General features: G+C 43.9%; 1 protein-coding gene across 2 annotated transcripts in view; it reads left to right on the top strand.

Annotated features, from left to right (window-relative positions):
- Positions 1 to 176: 176 nt before the first annotated feature.
- The window catches only part of MPP3 (MAGUK p55 scaffold protein 3), a 43,881-nt gene continuing 27,461 nt past the window's right edge, over positions 177 to 16,596 (top strand). The window contains exons 1-4 of one of the 2 annotated variants that reach the window (XM_067541429.1): positions 177 to 257; positions 7,058 to 7,166; positions 12,296 to 12,414; positions 13,542 to 13,619. In XM_067541429.1, the coding sequence (XP_067397530.1) occupies positions 7,142 to 7,166; positions 12,296 to 12,414; positions 13,542 to 13,619 (222 nt within the window). In that variant the 5' untranslated portion in view covers positions 177 to 257; positions 7,058 to 7,141. Of the gene's footprint in view, positions 258 to 4,668; positions 4,786 to 7,057; positions 7,167 to 12,295; positions 12,415 to 13,541; positions 13,620 to 16,596 lie in introns of those variants that run through there. The other variant, XM_067541430.1, reaches the window with a different exon arrangement.

Here is a 16,596-nt window from a genome sequence, read left to right as displayed (position 1 = left end):
TACTGAGTTTAAGTATCAGTTTGCAGACTCCTTCAGCCAATCAGGTAGTATGCTAAATCAGACATCTTCTATTAGGGCCAGCTGTGCTTATTTGGGTTGTCTGAAGACTGGCTTTGCTGCAGGCTGGCCCCTGATACCTTTTGACTTTTGCAGGCTGCAAGATTGGCTACCCCTGCCTTAAATCATAATCCTTCATACAATAGAAGCAACCAAAGTGAAGGTGGTAGCATAAGGCCTTTTACCTGTTTGGTTTTAAGGTAGGTTCCTTCCAGCAACTGCAATTCTTAATTTTCCTCCTCCTTGGGGACTAGGGAGGATTGGAACATTTTCCAGAAAGCTACTGTTTCTTTTTGGTAAAAAGAAAATCCACTATTACTCTCAGTTTAAGAAGGATGATTATGGAAGACTAAATGGCCTATAAAAGGAAAACCAGCTCAGCTCATATGGTGGAGATTACCTATTTATGTAGGGAAATAGAGTGTTACACTGAGTGCTGGGCTCACAGAAACAATGCCAGACTGGGGATATTTTAATGAAGCCAGAACTAATTAATGGGATGATCTTTTGGCCCTTGTTTCTTTAAGTCTTTGGGCTATTTTGTTGTGAAAGTGTGATGACCAAGTAAAATATTCTAAGTCTTTGCGAACCTGTCATAGATCCAGTCGAGCCATTTGGCCTCATCTTGGACATTCAGACTATTATGAGGGGTACAGCTGCTAACTCCTCAGGTGTTTTAAGTTCCCATAGGTCTGAATAGAGGCCAGGGCACTGCTGCTGTCTTAGGGCTTCTGAGGACACTCTTGAGATGCAGATCTTCTAGTGGGCACCCCCTCCTAAGCAATGTGACCATGGCCCCTGCCCAGCCCCTAGAGCCAGTGCTGATCCCTCAGACTTTCCCCGTAGTTTAAAACACACCCTCCCCCAGAAGTCCAGCTGTGTGCCATTCTGGGTCCACTGTTTACTTCTTCATGGTAGAGTTAACACATGAAATGCAGACAGTTTGCACAGGATTCTAAAACGCTATTATTCTTTCTTTAATAGCATGAGAAATACACAGATTTTAGCAAAATAATAAATAGTGCACTCATTTCTTTGCCTCAGTCTCCTCACCACTGCAGAGTATTATTTGGGCTAGGGTCACAGTAATCTGGGCCCATCTTGGGTTCTGCTCCAGTGCACGGCTTGTGTTGTGAAACATGGCGCTTTCACTATCCCATCTTGTTGTGTCTGACCTTGGCCAATCTGTCCCCTTCCTCTCTCCTGCCCCACCCTACCTCTGTTTGGGGGTCAACTTCTCCTGAGGAGTCCTTTTTAAAAGGCTAGCATCTCCACTGTAGTGTTATTGTTCTGCTGCTGGTAACTTTCCACTCTCTACTTCTTCACCAGAACCTTGGTCAAACTAATTTCCCTCATTAGCATACCTATTGTCCAGTCAAAGCATAGTCATTGAAGTTAAGTACTTTCCATTGTCCTTAGTCTGGTGGATACACATCCTAGGACCTGTCAGCCAATCATGGAGACACCTAGGCAGAGGGGCACTCCATGAAATAATCTTCATAACAACTACTTCATAATATCAACCAGAATTCATAAGTGATACATAGGTTCCCCAGATCATCAAAGCCCCTATGATAAGGGCTGCATGAAGAAGGGCAATGTCTCATTCCTGGAGATACTCTTCAAGATGTTATTTTGTCCTCCCTATGCCAAAGTAACACAAACAGGCTTTAGTGGGGAACAGAATCTGGACAGAGAATCTTCCACAAGTGTTTAACTGTTGCCAAAAAATGATGTAAAAGTATTTTTGAAAATGCTTTAAAATTATATTTATTTACATAAGAAAAACCATAGTGGGGTCAGACCAATGGTTCATCTAGCCCAGTATCCTGTCTTCTGACAGTTGCCAGTGCCAACTGCTTCAAAGGAAATGAACAGAACAGGGCAATTTTGAGTGATCCAAATTCAGTCATTCAGGCCCAGCTTCTGGCAGTCAGAGGTTTAGGGACACCCAGAACTGGGGGTTGTGTCCCTGACCATCTTGGCTATTAGCCATTGATGGACCTATCCTCCATTAATTTATTAGTTTTTTTTAAAATCCAGTTATACTTGTGGCCGCCACAACATCCCATGGCTAGAAGTTCCACAGGTTGACTATGCATTGTGTGAAGAAGTACTCCCTTTGGTTTGTTTTAAACCTGCTGCCTATTAATTTCATCAGGTGACCTTTAGTTCTTGTGTTATGTATTGTTCAACTTCCCCAGCAAGGCAGATAACAGAAACTGAGTAGGCGATGCAGAATGAATATTTCAATATGATAGGAGGTTGGTGACAACTCTTATTCACTCAGTGTACTTATGTTAAAACTTCCTTCATTAAAGAAAGTTAATATCAAAGTTTTAAGTTTAAAAAGCAAAATAAGTCCCATGTAGTTAAACAAGATAGGTTTTTGTGCTTTGCTATAATGCAGAGAAAAGAATTTGCAAATGAACAATCCTGTCTTCTCTACAAACGAAATACTCCAAAAGGTTCAGAAATAGGAGAAAAGATTTCAGAAATTGTTTTGAAAAAAAAAATCTGTCAAAGTGAGCTTCTTAATTATCTTCAGGTAAAAAAATTAACTATTTTAAAAAATTAATTAGAACAATGTACAGAAGAGATTTAATGTTATTCTAAACATTTTACCACAGGTTTGTATTAATTATGGATGATAATTACTTATCTCATGGAGTTTGCTTATCCCTAACAAAAGCCAAGGTAATGTGGAAATCTTTAAAAACTGTACAATAAATTTTCCCTCTTAAAGATAGGGTCCTGCCTCAATCAATGCACACCTTATAAGGTGTGACCTATGCGACTGTAGAAAATTGTATTTATACTGTATTTGGGAAATAGTATGTACTTGAAGACTGTTATAATGCAGAAGCACAAGGGGACAGAATTGAGGTTGCAAGCATAACTTTAACTTTGGCTTCTGGACTTTTAATATAGTTTTTTTTTTTTAATGGAATTGCCTGGGGGGTTCTTTTTGGTTTGTTTTTGTTTTTTTAAAAGAAAACCCTAAAATTTGAAATACTTAGTTAGACCCTGTACTACTCACTGTAAGCTCCAGGATACAAGGACTTACTGGATGAACATCTTACAGAAATGAGGAAAGAGCTTAGGTTCATACTGTGCATGTTTTCAGTTGCGCATGCCAAAGTACATCAAATGAGACAGTTTCATATGAGCTCCGCTTCATTCAATGCACACCTTAGGAGCTGTCCAAGTTCAACAGCTGCGTAAGTCATCTAAACATATATGGCACATACTTTGGTTCTCTCTCTCGCATATAGCTAAGAATTCCAGTTGAAGCCCTGATCATCTCATATCTGGTCACTTTCCTTTTTGGCATTGACAAATGCAATCTTGCCCCCTCTTATATCCATTCAAAATGCTGCTACAAAGATAAATTTTGTGGCTCGTTGCTCTGACTACACTATCATCTCCCCTCTCCCATTTGGAACTCTCCACTGGCTCCCTATTTTCCACCACATCCAACACAGACTATTTGTCTTTACCATTAATGCCCTCCATGGCTTAGCCTTGCCCAACTTATCAACTCAAGTGTTATCAAGCTGTCATCTGCCAGTGATGCCAGACATCATTGCTCAGTAGTTCAGTTTTCCCTCAAGCACTTTAATGCATTCTGCCACGGGAGGAGCTCTTTGTAAAAATCCATAAAGCCATCATCATTTTTTAAATTCCTCCTTAAAACTGTGCTATGATGTCTGCAACATATCAGACAGTGGCTGAGCAGTAGTATGCTGTAACTGCTTCTTATTACACCAAATACCATTGTTTCACTATTATCTTGTCCTCCCACCTCATCTGTTTGAATTTCTCCACCCCTTATGTCTTGTCATAGTTGGATTATAAATTTGTTGGCGCAAGAACTCTTGTGTACATAGCACTCAAAACAATAGGACTTTGAGCCCTGAATGAGGCTTCTAAAGCACTACTGCAACAAAAATAATGTAAAAAGTCACATTTTTCTAATGGTAAAAGGCATGTTGTATGCAGTCATGTTTTCCATAGTCACCTTCAGAAAGAGCCTAGGCCTGGAAAATTTCATGCAGAAAGCTGAATGTTTGGGAAGTTCTGAACCACCAAAAAACAAAGCAAAGGGAAAACCGCAGAAATGTAAAGATGATGATCCCATTGTACCCCCTCGGGGCTCCCTGCTGAAGGGATCCCTTACATTTGAACACTACCAGACTGAAAGACTGCTCCGTTACTGGGCTAAATTTACCAATGGCTACAAGGGGCAAAAGCAGGGGGAGTAGTTCAACTCAAAGCGATCATAGCCCACGCATCCAGGCTCTGAGCTCTGCCCTGTTTCCCTGGGCGGGTTCCGTCCCCGCTGGATGGCGCTGCGCGCTGGCACCGTTTCCTATAGGAACCCGAGACATGCCCAGATGCCGCACATCTGGGCGTCATGGGCGGGCCGGCGCTCCCAGGAGTTGACTGGAGGCTTGTATCACGTTAACCCAGCAGCCACGCAAAGGGGTGGGTGCGTTGGGAGCAGCGAGCTCCCCATCCAACCCCCCCGGAGAAAGGGGGAAGGGATGGAGGCGGTGCGTGCAGCTCCGTGCTCTAGGGGCGCATGAGCGAGGCGCGCACCAGGGGCTGCAGGGACGCAGGAAAGGGAGATCTGCTCCTCTATCCTGGCCGGCAGAGACAGCAGGCAGTCCGCTGCCTGAGCACTGAGCGCCGCCCCCACCGGCCAGCAGCGCCTGGTCCCAGCAGGTAACAACGCGGGGTAGCCGCGGCAGTAGCGCGCTTCGCAAGTCCTCAGCAAAGGCATGGGGGGAGGAAATTCCATTGTGGCGCAGCCGGCAGGGAGCTGGGCCGGGCCGGGCCGGGCCGGGCCGGGCCGCGCCGCTGATTTTGCCCGGCTCGGGGAGGCTGAGCGTCTCCGGCTTGGCCCTCGCTCCACCTCCACGCTCCGGTCAGACGCTGCAGGGACAGACGCCTGGGAGCGTGGAGGGGCACATGGCGCTGGAGGTGGGGAGACCTACCTGGGCCTGAGCGACTGCACGGAGGGTTCTGGCTTCTGCTCAGGTTCATCTCACGCGGACTCGGAGGTAGCCCTGATCGCTGTGGGAGGGTTGTGACGGCTTTTAGCTATGCCATCTCTTGGGGGCATTTCTCCTGCCTGGGGACAGTAGCTGGCCAGGCGAGGCCATGGCACAGCTCATCCTCGCTCAGATTATTAAACAGGGGCTGGTATGAATTGCATCGAACTGCTTGCTCTTCATACTGAGGGCCAACTTCATCTGGTGCCCGAGCTGAAGAATTCAGCAAGTGAAAACAAAGATGGAGTGTTCAGGGCGGGCGGACTGATTTTTTAATCTTGTTTATTCTAATCCAGCCTATATGCTTCCTCAGCTACAACGAGGCAGCAGAAACAAGTAGCAGAAATAGCGGTCTGTTTAATTCATAATCCGGATTCCACAGAGACTGCAAGGGATTGAACTAATTAAAATATGACTGAAAGTTTAAAAGTACAGGGGGGTGCATTAACCCTAAATGATTTGGATTATGCTAAAAATAAACAGAACAATTCAGGTTAGTGTTATCAAAAGATGTTAAATTCTCAAGACCTGTTTGACAAGTGTCAGATTTTATAAGACTAGTTGTTTAGTTTCTAGCAATTTCACTTTTTTAGGTGTTTACATATTTTATGAGTTAGTTGGATTAGGCTATTTTTAAGACATTTATCACTGTGGTATTTAAGCACCAAACAAGGCATCAAATTATAGAACTGCATTCTGGAGATTTGAATAGTTAAATTTTTTTTCCTAAGGGACTTCTTGCTTAGTACAACAGTAACTCACAGTCACAAATTTCTTTTGATTTCATTATGTTGTAAAATATTATAGTTACTTAAATCCCATAATTAAGTAAAAGGTTAGGTGAGCCATGCTTTCAATTCTTTTGGTAGAGAAAAGTACAATATCTCCAAGAAACTGAAGTCCTGCTTAACAGCAGACTGCCATGAAGTATCCAACACCCAAAATCATATTGATCTTTATTCTGGAAAGATGTTGAAATGCAGTTGTTTTTTTAAAAAAGTCTGTTTTGGAAAATACTGAGACTTCAGTTCATATTAAGCCATGAACCAGTTTGGAAACTATATATACATATTAGAGCAAAACCAGTTTCTAATGTAGTTCAGCCATCCAAAGTAAATGGGCCAAACAATGTCAGAATTCTATTTAAAGATGCTGTTAGGTCTGCCCACCACAGGCTGACTAATCTAAGTTGAAGTCCAGTCTGCAAAATTCTGTTTCTTATCCAATATAGATAGAATCTAAAGCATCCTCTCCCTAGGCCATGAATCTGGTCAAACCTTCTGCCCTAATAATCATCAAGCAGGAATACTTAAAAATGAATTAGGGTTTTTTAAGTAGAAAAAAAAGAACTAACAGAATTTAAGATGTGGCCGCCCCCACTGCTCGAACGTATGCTACCTTCTCCTTGTAGAGCCAGAAGTAATGGACTTTAATGAGAGCTGCACCTGCTTATGGCTGGACCTGACACTGGTCCTGCAGAATGCAAACCTGATGTATGTTATTAGGAGATGTGTATCCGGGAAAGCTCAAGAGTCCTGCAATGGCAATTCCTTCCAAGTATTTAAGTCCCTTCTAGTCCTCCCCTCCTATAGCATGTTCCTACTCCCCCATCAGCTTCTAGCCAGTTATCAATTTGCCTCTTGATGGTATTCCTGAAGCACCTAAGATTGTGAACTAATAAGCAGAAGAGCTGGAACAGGTAGGGAAATGGCTATTTTCTGGATCATGCAGCTTCAGAGAGCTGTGCAATGCCTTGGCAAAAAGATATTATGCTACCATTTGTACAGCCACATAACTACATTGCACATTGGACCCTGAGCATACTTAGCTTGAATAGCTTACTGAAGAAGGATTCACTAAGATGAAAAATACTAGCATTATACATGATAGTAAAATCTCTGTCAGAGATACTTTACCTCAGACATTATCTTTGCTTATTTCAGGACTGTCTCTGAATTGCAGTCCTGCAAGAAGAAAATCGTTTTGGTTTAAGTTGAACATTTGTCTCTAGCATTAAGACAACAGCTATGCCAGTGCTATCAGAAGATTCAGGTAATTGGTCTGCATGCTTTCAATTTAAGAATGTCTGAAATCTTAGTATGTTCTCACATAAAAGACTAACCGTAATTACATTTTTTAACTTAGAATTGAGACTGTACACATTCATTTCCTATCAATGCAAGTACTAAAAATCAAGGATATCACAGTATGAGTGGGACTGGATAAAGAGTCAGATTTCAGGAGGGACATAATTTGGTGACACCTGGAGTTCAGTAATGTAATCTGGTGGCCAGGCAAACATAGGCCTGTCAGCATATAGCATTGTTCTCTATGCATGCACAATAAAGCTAATTTTCCTACAGTTCTGATACTGTGTCACTTCTTGCTAACAAAATACATAGTGTCTGTTAAGACAGTATTAACATCTGGACCAACCTCACTTAATTTGTCATAACTGCCAACATTTATACTCAAGCACACTCAGGTTCCACAAGCCAGATTCTCCATGGCCCTTCTTCTTGTGTAGTCATTTACGCCAGGGTAAAATGTTGTGTAATGTTTTACACTAGTGTAAATGACTACACAAGGACCAGGACATTGGAGCCTCTTGGCTCCAAATGAGCTCCAGAGGGCATAGAGGAAGCAGCTGGTGAGGTGTTGAGGATCCCAAAGCAGTAAAGTTTGTATTTCCCTAATGGAGGAACATTATCCGCTATGGTCCACCAGGGAACCTTACCAGGTCTGTCTGTCAGCAGGATTCCTCCCTGGAAAACCATATATTGTTTGCCAGGTACAGCGCTTCCTTGGATGAAGCGCTACAAGCTTTGCCTATCAGCCATTGCTGCCTAGAAGTCTTCCTTTGTCCCTGTCTACTTCCACCATCTTCTACCCCCTCACCGCTTCAGGGGGCAGGAAAAGGGTGGTACTTGTAGGCAAAGATGCCTATCAAGTGGAGCTTGTAGTTATGTTACAAAGGAGTCACGGTATACATTTGATGAAATTCCTGTGTCTCTCTCAAGAGAAGCCAACGGACCTTAATAGATCTGGGAGACCAAACTTCTAATGGCAAATGTTGCTTGTGCAAGCAAAGGGCTTGTGGAAAAATGGGTGGGGAAAAAGCCAAACACCTACAGTGAAGGGGGCTCGGCTAAAAGTCTTATATGCAGCTATGAAGCCTGCAGGCAGGCTGGGCAGCAAAGCAGGGAGGTAGCATTAGCTAACAGCAGCTGACAGATCATAGCATGTCCGTCCATCCATCCATCAGTTCAGTTGGTGCAGACGTCTAAAAACTGTTTTATTAGCATAATGGGTTTTGGGAAGGCAACATTCAAACATCAGGTATAGTATTTCTTTCCTCTACCTGTATCTCAGCTTACCTTTCTGCTACAGAGTTTATTCTTCAGATCTCTGTCTATATATATTGTACAGAGTTAAATTGAATAGAAGGGGAGGGCAATCTGTAAAGGAAAATGTTTACTAAATCTCTGTATGTATGAATGTATGACAGCTTACTTATTTACCCTTAAAACAATTGTGAATCTTAACTCTTTAAAAGACAAACACTGTCAGGATTTTTTTCCAGTTTAATATTTGATGCCATCACAAATTGAAATGCAAAATATTATGCACATTTTATACTCCCTGGGTGTCTTCCCTAGGAGGATTTACCTCTCTCAGTCTCTGTGGAATGGTGTCCAAACAAGGACATGCATGCTCCTTAAAGTCTGGGAAACAAATGATAGTCCTACAGTCTCTTTCAAACTCCCTTTGAATCTCTGCAACAATAGTTTACAATTTGCACAGCCTGCAGAAATTCTTATGTTCTTCTACAGTGGGGTGAAGAAGCTTGCAGTCTGAATCTAAAACTTCAAGGGATTTTGCCATGTAGTCCTTACAGCAGACCATCCTTGTGTCTGCACTGTTTCACCACTGAGTTTTTCATGGCACTCATTCCTCCTATTTATAAACTTTTCCCCCTCCCCATTGGTTCCACACTGAGAGTGACTCTGAACCATAGGTGCTGGAACTAGGGTGTGAGGGAGAGCCGGGGGGGTGGGGGTCGGGCTGCCGTACCCCCTGTCTTGAAGTAGTTTCCATTATATACAGGGTTTACAGTTTGGTTCAATGACTCTCAGCACCCCCACTATAAAAATTGTTCCAGCACCCCTGCTCTGGACATGTCCTTCCAGACTGCTTGCCCACAATGGAAATCACATTCAAACAGCTAATGAGTACACCTAGTGCCCACCACTCCCGGTTTCTTGATTATTCTGGCCCATTCAGCAGGGTCTCCTTACCTAGCTCTGGTAAGTCTACACTGCACATGGAAGAGTGCCTCCCACCCCAGGTGGATAGACTTATGCTAGCTTTACTGGAGTTAGTGAGCTAAAAATAGCACACTATTGTTGCAGAATGGGTGGTGGCTCAAGCTAGTGACCCAAGTTCAGACCTAGAGGGTTGGGCGGACTTGGACTCAGGTTACTAGCCCAAGCTGCTGCCCCTGCTGCAACATCCACACTGCTATTTTTAACATGCTAGCTCAAGCAGAATTAGTACAAGTCTGTCCTGACAGGGAGGCATGCTCCCAGTTGCAGCATAGTCCTACTCACAGAATCCCCCAGTTGCCCAATTCTTTAGTGGTTATTGACTGCCAATTAATTACTAATTTAAAAAGCTGGGGACTGTAGGGTTCTAGTCCCAGAAGCAGGCACAACAGATTCAAAACTATCAAGTTTGGGGTTCTCAGCCAGATGCAGATGTGCACACCACCACCACTCTGAGGACAAAGCAAAACTTCAAGCAGTTTATTAGCACAATGAGTAAAGACATAACTGCTCCAAACCACATAAAAAGATAGCAGTAATATAAAGTTAAGGTGATATTTTGTCCCTTTCCTTACATATATTCTCACCCTTTCTTGGGACTCTGGAGGTAAGAGACAAGCAGCCATCTACTCTATCCCTGGCGTGCCGAATAAGATCGATGGTCTAGATCTCTCTCTTACATGGTGCTCTGGCCTGTTATTTTCCATGAATATTCATACAAATGCTCATTTTCCTTTACCCATATTTAACTTCCTCACCCTAATAACATTGGGGTGTCCTTATCCTATGGTTTAGTATATTAACGATTTTAAACGTATATATGTCAATTTGTTGCCAAGGCAAGTTCATGGTTGTCTATCAATCAACATTTCTATCCTAAAATATCCAAGCCTAGTATCCGTTCAGTGTTCCTGTGGTTACTTGGTGTCATTCTGTAACAACTCCTGTCCTAAGCACAATGTTCTGTTTCCCAAAACACAGGGTCACTGTTGGGCCATTTACTTGTGCTAAGGCTCATAGGCCTCAGAGCCTTATGCTAACTGTTTAAGCTAATGCCTTACAGCAGTGGTTCCAACGTTTTTGAGCGATAGCCTCACTAGTTAACGCTAGGTAAAACACACAGCCCAACCCCTCAACTCAGCCATAAACACACATGATAATACCACTAAAGTACATAAATAAATATAATAATAAGTTACTCTTACTTGAGTAAGATACTAAGCCTTCCCTGGTGCAGCTGCCACTGCACGCCATGTGTGGTCCCACCTCTTGCCATCCCTTATGGAATGAGGGACATGGAAGTGGCAGGTGCTGGCAGGCTGGCTAGGGCTGCTCCAGGCCCTCACTGGCACAGGGCTGCTCCACTCCAGTCAGGCGCCTGGCCAGCTTGGGGCTGAGGGTAGTGCTGCTCTTCACTCCAGCTGGGAGCTTGGGGCTGCTGCTCCCTCTGGGGGGCTGCTCCTCCACTCCAACCAGCATGAGGCTTGAGGCTGCTGTGCCTGGCCAGCATGGGACTCGGGGGGGCTGAATGACCTCAGTATTACTGAAGCCTCATGGACCTCCTGTAACCTTTGGTGCCCCCCTCCCCGAAGAGGGTCCCGCACCTCAGGTTTGGAACCATTGCCTTATAGGATATAGCCCTGTAGGTTCCTTGCATTACTGCTAACTAGAATGCTAAACTAGCTCTATGGGCTACACTCTCGCACGAAAAAACGCTACCCACCTGCCTCAATGGAGGGGAAACTTGAGGGGGCCAGTCATGAAAAGGGACAGGCCCAGCAGCCACAGAGGGAGACTAGGTAGCTCTTCCACTGGGAGTCTTAAGCATCCATTGGCCAGCTGTGGGGAAGAGTGCTGATTGTGCAGCATTCCCCTGCTTCCAGGATTTAGCCTGGAGTGGGGGCCATGTGGCACTTCTTTTGGCTCCACTGCAGCATGGAGCATTTTGCCTTCAAGCCACAGTAGGTTAAGTAGGAATGTGCTCGATACCTAACTAAGGTGCATGGGTGGAGTTGTTTATTCATTGCAATTTGCAGCCGGTTTCCAGTGCACTTAAGTGAATAAAATGAACAGTTCCCAGAGGTAAAAGACCTGGGATTTTGGTGATGGGGTTTGGGCTCATGGGATAGGGTGAGACCTTATGGCTTTTGCAGACTGAGGTCCCCATTCTCTGCACCCTCTGTTCCCTTCATGGGGCGGGTGGGGGGAGGGGAAGGTGCTAGGACTCAGACAACGGAGTCCTGGGGGATAGGCAGAAGAAAACCTACCCCAAGTTACAGGTTACATGGTAAAGAGCTCTGTAATCCCCTCACTGGAACAAATTAAATGCCTGGTACAGGAGAGTATGGGCAATGGGGGAGAGGGGTAGTGCCCCCCTCCCCTGTGTTAAAGTTTAATAAAAGTTGTGACCTGCCGCTTAATTCCATGTATGTGGCTGCCTTTTTGCTGCTGTTTCCGCATCAAACTATGTATCCTTCCTACTGTTTTTTCCCTTATTTACACCTCTAAATGCTGCAGTGCAAGGAAGTGGGGTTTCTCTAGCTTAGGGCCAAAGTATAATGTAGATGTGTGATTGGGGATTTCAAAGAGAACCCGATGTTATAGGGATGCAGAGAAACATCAGACAAAAGGAGCAACATTTCACTAGTGACTTGTTCTGCTGTTTAAGAAGGCAGATGAAAATCAAGAGCAGTGATTGTACATAAGCTTCAACTCTCAGTGTAACCTTAATTATCAGAAGCACAATTTTATTGTACCTGTGCAAATAAAGTTATTACACTGTTTATAACAGACAGCAGATAAAAGATACTAGTTAGCCACAAAGCTTTTGTTCTCTACATTTTGCAATTAATTTAGGATTGCATGAGACTTTGGCCCTGTTGACATCTCAGCTAAGACCTGACTCAAATCACAAAGAAGAAATGGGATTCCTTAAAGATGTCTTCAGTGAAAAAAGTCTGAGTTATCTAATGAAGGTAAATGTTTATTTTAAAAAATTTCCTTTTCTATGTGTCCAGTAATTCTCAGTATTCTTAATTTCTTTGCCATATTGTCCTACTAAGGCTTACTTGTTTTTACAAGGAAGAGCAAACCAAACAGAGAAAATGCTTTAAAAACAACAAACATGAACAATATCCTATGAAAATTACTCTTTTTCCTTGCTCTGAAATTAAATTCCTGCCTAGTTTTGAGTGACTGTCATTTTGTAGCTGGAGAAAGCTGCCACCACCAAAAATCAGAAGGGGGATTCTCTGGCCACATAATAGATATTTTCATTATGTTGAAATAATCTTTATCTATTTGGAGGGTTTTTTCACTGTCAATTAATTAATTGATAAATGCAAGTATCAGTGCCCAGTAATGAAAACCATTTTAGCGTGCAATAATCTTAATTTTCCTTTAAACTATGGAACCTCAATTTTACAAGATATTCGCTCATCTACACAACCAACAGCAGCAAAAATATCAGTAGGGATTATTCTGCTCTTGACATGGATCATTCATTAATACTTACAATATTTGACAAAAGAATATGCCCTTTTGTTATAAAAAATGCATCACTGACTAATAGAGTGTTCAGAAGACTAATTTGAGGATTTATAGAACCACTATAGAATTAATAATACCAGTTAACACAATAGTAATATTAGAATGTCCATTGAAATCCTTTTCTTTGCTGATTTGCCATCATCACTGATGACTATATCCTCCAAAGTAGTGATTAATCCTGCCATAAGTTTGATCAGTGAGGTCTGAATATGGGCACAGAGAACTAACACACCTATTTGATCTTTTGCTGTAAATAATCATCCAAGACATTAATCAATTCTTTTTGTTTCTCCAAACTGCACTGTGGGGGAGATTATTTTGAAAAAGGCACAAAGGATTTAGGAGCACAAGTTAGGCTATGTGCTCCAAAAACCATTAGGCACATTTGAAAATCTCCCATGCATTAGTTCCCTTGATTATGTTTCCTTTGGACATAGTTCCTTCTGGTTTCAGCAACAGGACTTAACTAATTACCTCCAATATATTGCAGTATCAGAGAATCAGGAATTCTTGCCTCTTTGTAGTCACTTATCTGACAACACCTGTATTTCAGATTCATGAAAAACTCCGCCATTACGAAAGACAGAGTCCAACCCCTGTTTCACATAGTGCAGCTGCTTTAGCTGAAGATGTAAGTATGTTTATTCAGTAACTTCTTTTTGAGGTCATAGATTTTTAAGTTACATAATTAAAGCTAAAACATGATTTGTTCACATATTTAAAAAATGTTGATTGCCTGTTTTTGCTGCTACACGTGAATTTACAAACTCCTAAAAAAGATCTGAGGGAGCATTTGAACATAATTTAGAGCATGTGCAACTGTGGAATTCATTGCCACAAGATATTACTGAGGCTAAGATATTAGCGTGAATCAAAAAAAGTATTGTCCATTTATATGGATAAAAATATCCTGAGTTATAACAGTAAATATTACAAAACAAAAACGGTTTTGGCATGGATGTAAACCCTCAAGTTTCAAGGCATAAGCCAACCTCTGGCTACTGGTGGTTAGCAGCAGTTTCCCGGGGGACAGACTGTCTCAACACTGGCAACTGTGTGTGTGTTTTTTTGTTTTCTTCTCCCCCTCTGAAGTAGCTAGTACTGGTCACTATCAGATACAGGATATCAGACTAGATGGACCACTGGTTTGATCCAGTCTGGCATGTCCTGTGTTCCATTCTTCTGCTTTAGGTAATTGAACTTTCATCAACTTTTTACACTGTCACCAGGTTGCCCACACTGGCCCGGTTGCTGGGGTCCTCCCTCGGGCTCTGTGTCCGGGGGAGGTCACAGTGCCTTCCTACACGAGGGGAAACGGTTTGCTTTTGGTGAGCAAGTAGTTGATTGCTCTAACCCTTAGGCAGGGTGAGCAAGCAGTTCAGCGCTCTGGCCCTCGGACAGGGCGAGCGAGCAAGTCAGCAGTGGGTTCGCTCTCTGGAGCGGAAGGGAGCAGGAGGCTGTCCTCGGGGTGGCTAGGAAAGGGAGGAGAGGAGAGGGACGCAGGCCCATCCGTCTCCACTGCATCCCAGCCCAGGGCCCTAGCAGTGGCAAAAGCAGTTGCCACTGTGTTGCGGCGGGAGCCCTGCCGACACACCGACTAGGCCTCAGATTCAACCACAAGCTATGGCTGCCCCTGGGCTACTTCCTCCCCACTGGCCCCACTACCTGTCTCCTCAGTAGCGTGGGGGTATTCCATCTGGGGTTGACCCGTCAGTCCCTCCTCATCCACGGGCGGCAATGCGGGGAGCTCTTCTTCGAGGGGCAGCTCCTCTAGGTCATTTGGCGCGGGGAGGGGCTCGGATTCCGGCAGCTCCTCCAGGTCCTGTCCCAACTCAGGGGGCTCGGCGGCTGGCAGCTCCTCCAGGTCCTGTCCGGCCTCGGGGGGTATCCTCCCCCCGGGTTGCTCTGGGGCCTCTGCCCAGTCTCGGGGCTCTGGTGACTCAGTCCAGTCCCAGGGTCCGGGTACCTTGGCCCAATCTCTCTGGCTGGGTTGCCTGGTCCAGCTCTGGGAAGGCCCTGCCCAGTCTCCAGGGCCAGGTGGGGCCGGGGTTGGTCGGCGGCTCTGCTCCGGCCTAGGCCTCTGCCAGCAGGGCAGCACATCTGTCTCTGGCAGCAATCTTTTTCTGACTGAGCTCTGGGGCCGTGCTTTTATACCGCCCCTTCCTGTGGGGGCTCCACCCCGCTGCTGCTGATGGGGCTGGCCGAGCGGTCCTATCGTGGCCCAGTTCCCTGGTTGCTGGGCAGACTTAGCGGCTGGGCCTGGTTTGGTCCACTCAGGCTGCTCGCGCCCTCCCTCGGGCTCTGTCTCTGGGGGAGGCCACAGCGCCTTCCTACACACTGAAACAGGGAAGTAAAGGAATAACTGACCTTCAAATAAATAGTTTTTAAAATGGAGGTTTCCACATTTATGCTGTTAGCTCTGGAACTTAAACACCTTTTTTAGTTTTACTGTTAAATAAATATATTCAATATACTCAGTAAAGTAAGTTGCATAAAACTCTACAGGATTCTTTCCTATTGTGTTCCCACTAAAAACACAGGTTGGAGCTACTAGTGAATAATATTGATCTTCTTGTCAGTTTTTTTTCCTTGTCATAGGGTATATGGGTCAGGCCCTGAGCCATGCCAGAGTTGTACTTGGTGTACTTCTGGGGAAAGGGACGTGGTGTAAAAGGCGGGTTTAAGTCACTTTTATCCCCCCGATCCTAGGCCAGTGCAAGAACACAATTTAGAACAACCCCAAGGCTACTGTAAGTTGTGCTTGGCTACCATGGGCCTCAAGGAGGAATTTTAGTATCTAGGGATTGCTGGGGTGCAGTGGACTACACACCCTACATTGACTCTATGCCACCTGGTGGTTCCAATGCACAAAATGGGAATCTTTCAGGGAGCAGTTAAACTCTCTGTCTGGCTGCTTTGTGGTATTGCAGTGACACAATGTAACCAGAGAAGTGTGATTTAAAATATAAATGTTTAAATGCAGAACTTCCTTTATCACAACTGAAATCACTTTGTTGGAGTTGCTCTTAAAACAACTCTTTCAAGTGCTGTGAAGCTCTGATTTGTTCTCTGGCAGCTCCATGAAATGCAACACTTCTTATTTTCATGTAGTCTTAAAAAGTGCTGTATATCTGACCCTTACTTCTAGAACTGTTAAGGGCATTTATTAAATTCCCAGTTCATATGAAAAACTTTTTTTTTTTTTTACAATTCCGTCCAACATAATACACACTCAGGTGCTAAGACACCACAGTGGTAAGCATGGTATAAACACTGACGAGAACAGAGAAACATCACAGCCAGCATCTTTCTGACTAAGGAGAACTTGTTAGAAGCCATCTGTACCCATTTATAATTGACCAGTATGGTTACTCTTCAGTGATACATGAATTGGTCTCTAGGGGATGTCGTCATGTACAGGAAAGTCTGGAAGTATGTGGAGTATCTGAAATCTGTTTCAGATCCCCATGACAATGTACTAGTAAATGCTAGTTAATCAAACTTATTTAGAGTTTGGTTTTGATGTATTCGTGTAGGTTTTACATCTAAAGGCCCCAATTTCTGACGGCCTTCTGGCACTACTATACTATACTTAATAATAACGCAGG

The sequence above is a fragment of the Emydura macquarii genome, unplaced genomic scaffold, assembly GCF_026122565.2.
Source record: "Emydura macquarii macquarii isolate MOO-44397 ecotype Brisbane River unplaced genomic scaffold, CSIRO-AGI_Emac_v2 contig_629, whole genome shotgun sequence".
NCBI lineage: Eukaryota > Metazoa > Chordata > Testudines > Chelidae > Emydura > Emydura macquarii.
This window is presented reverse-complemented; position numbering and strand designations above follow the sequence as displayed.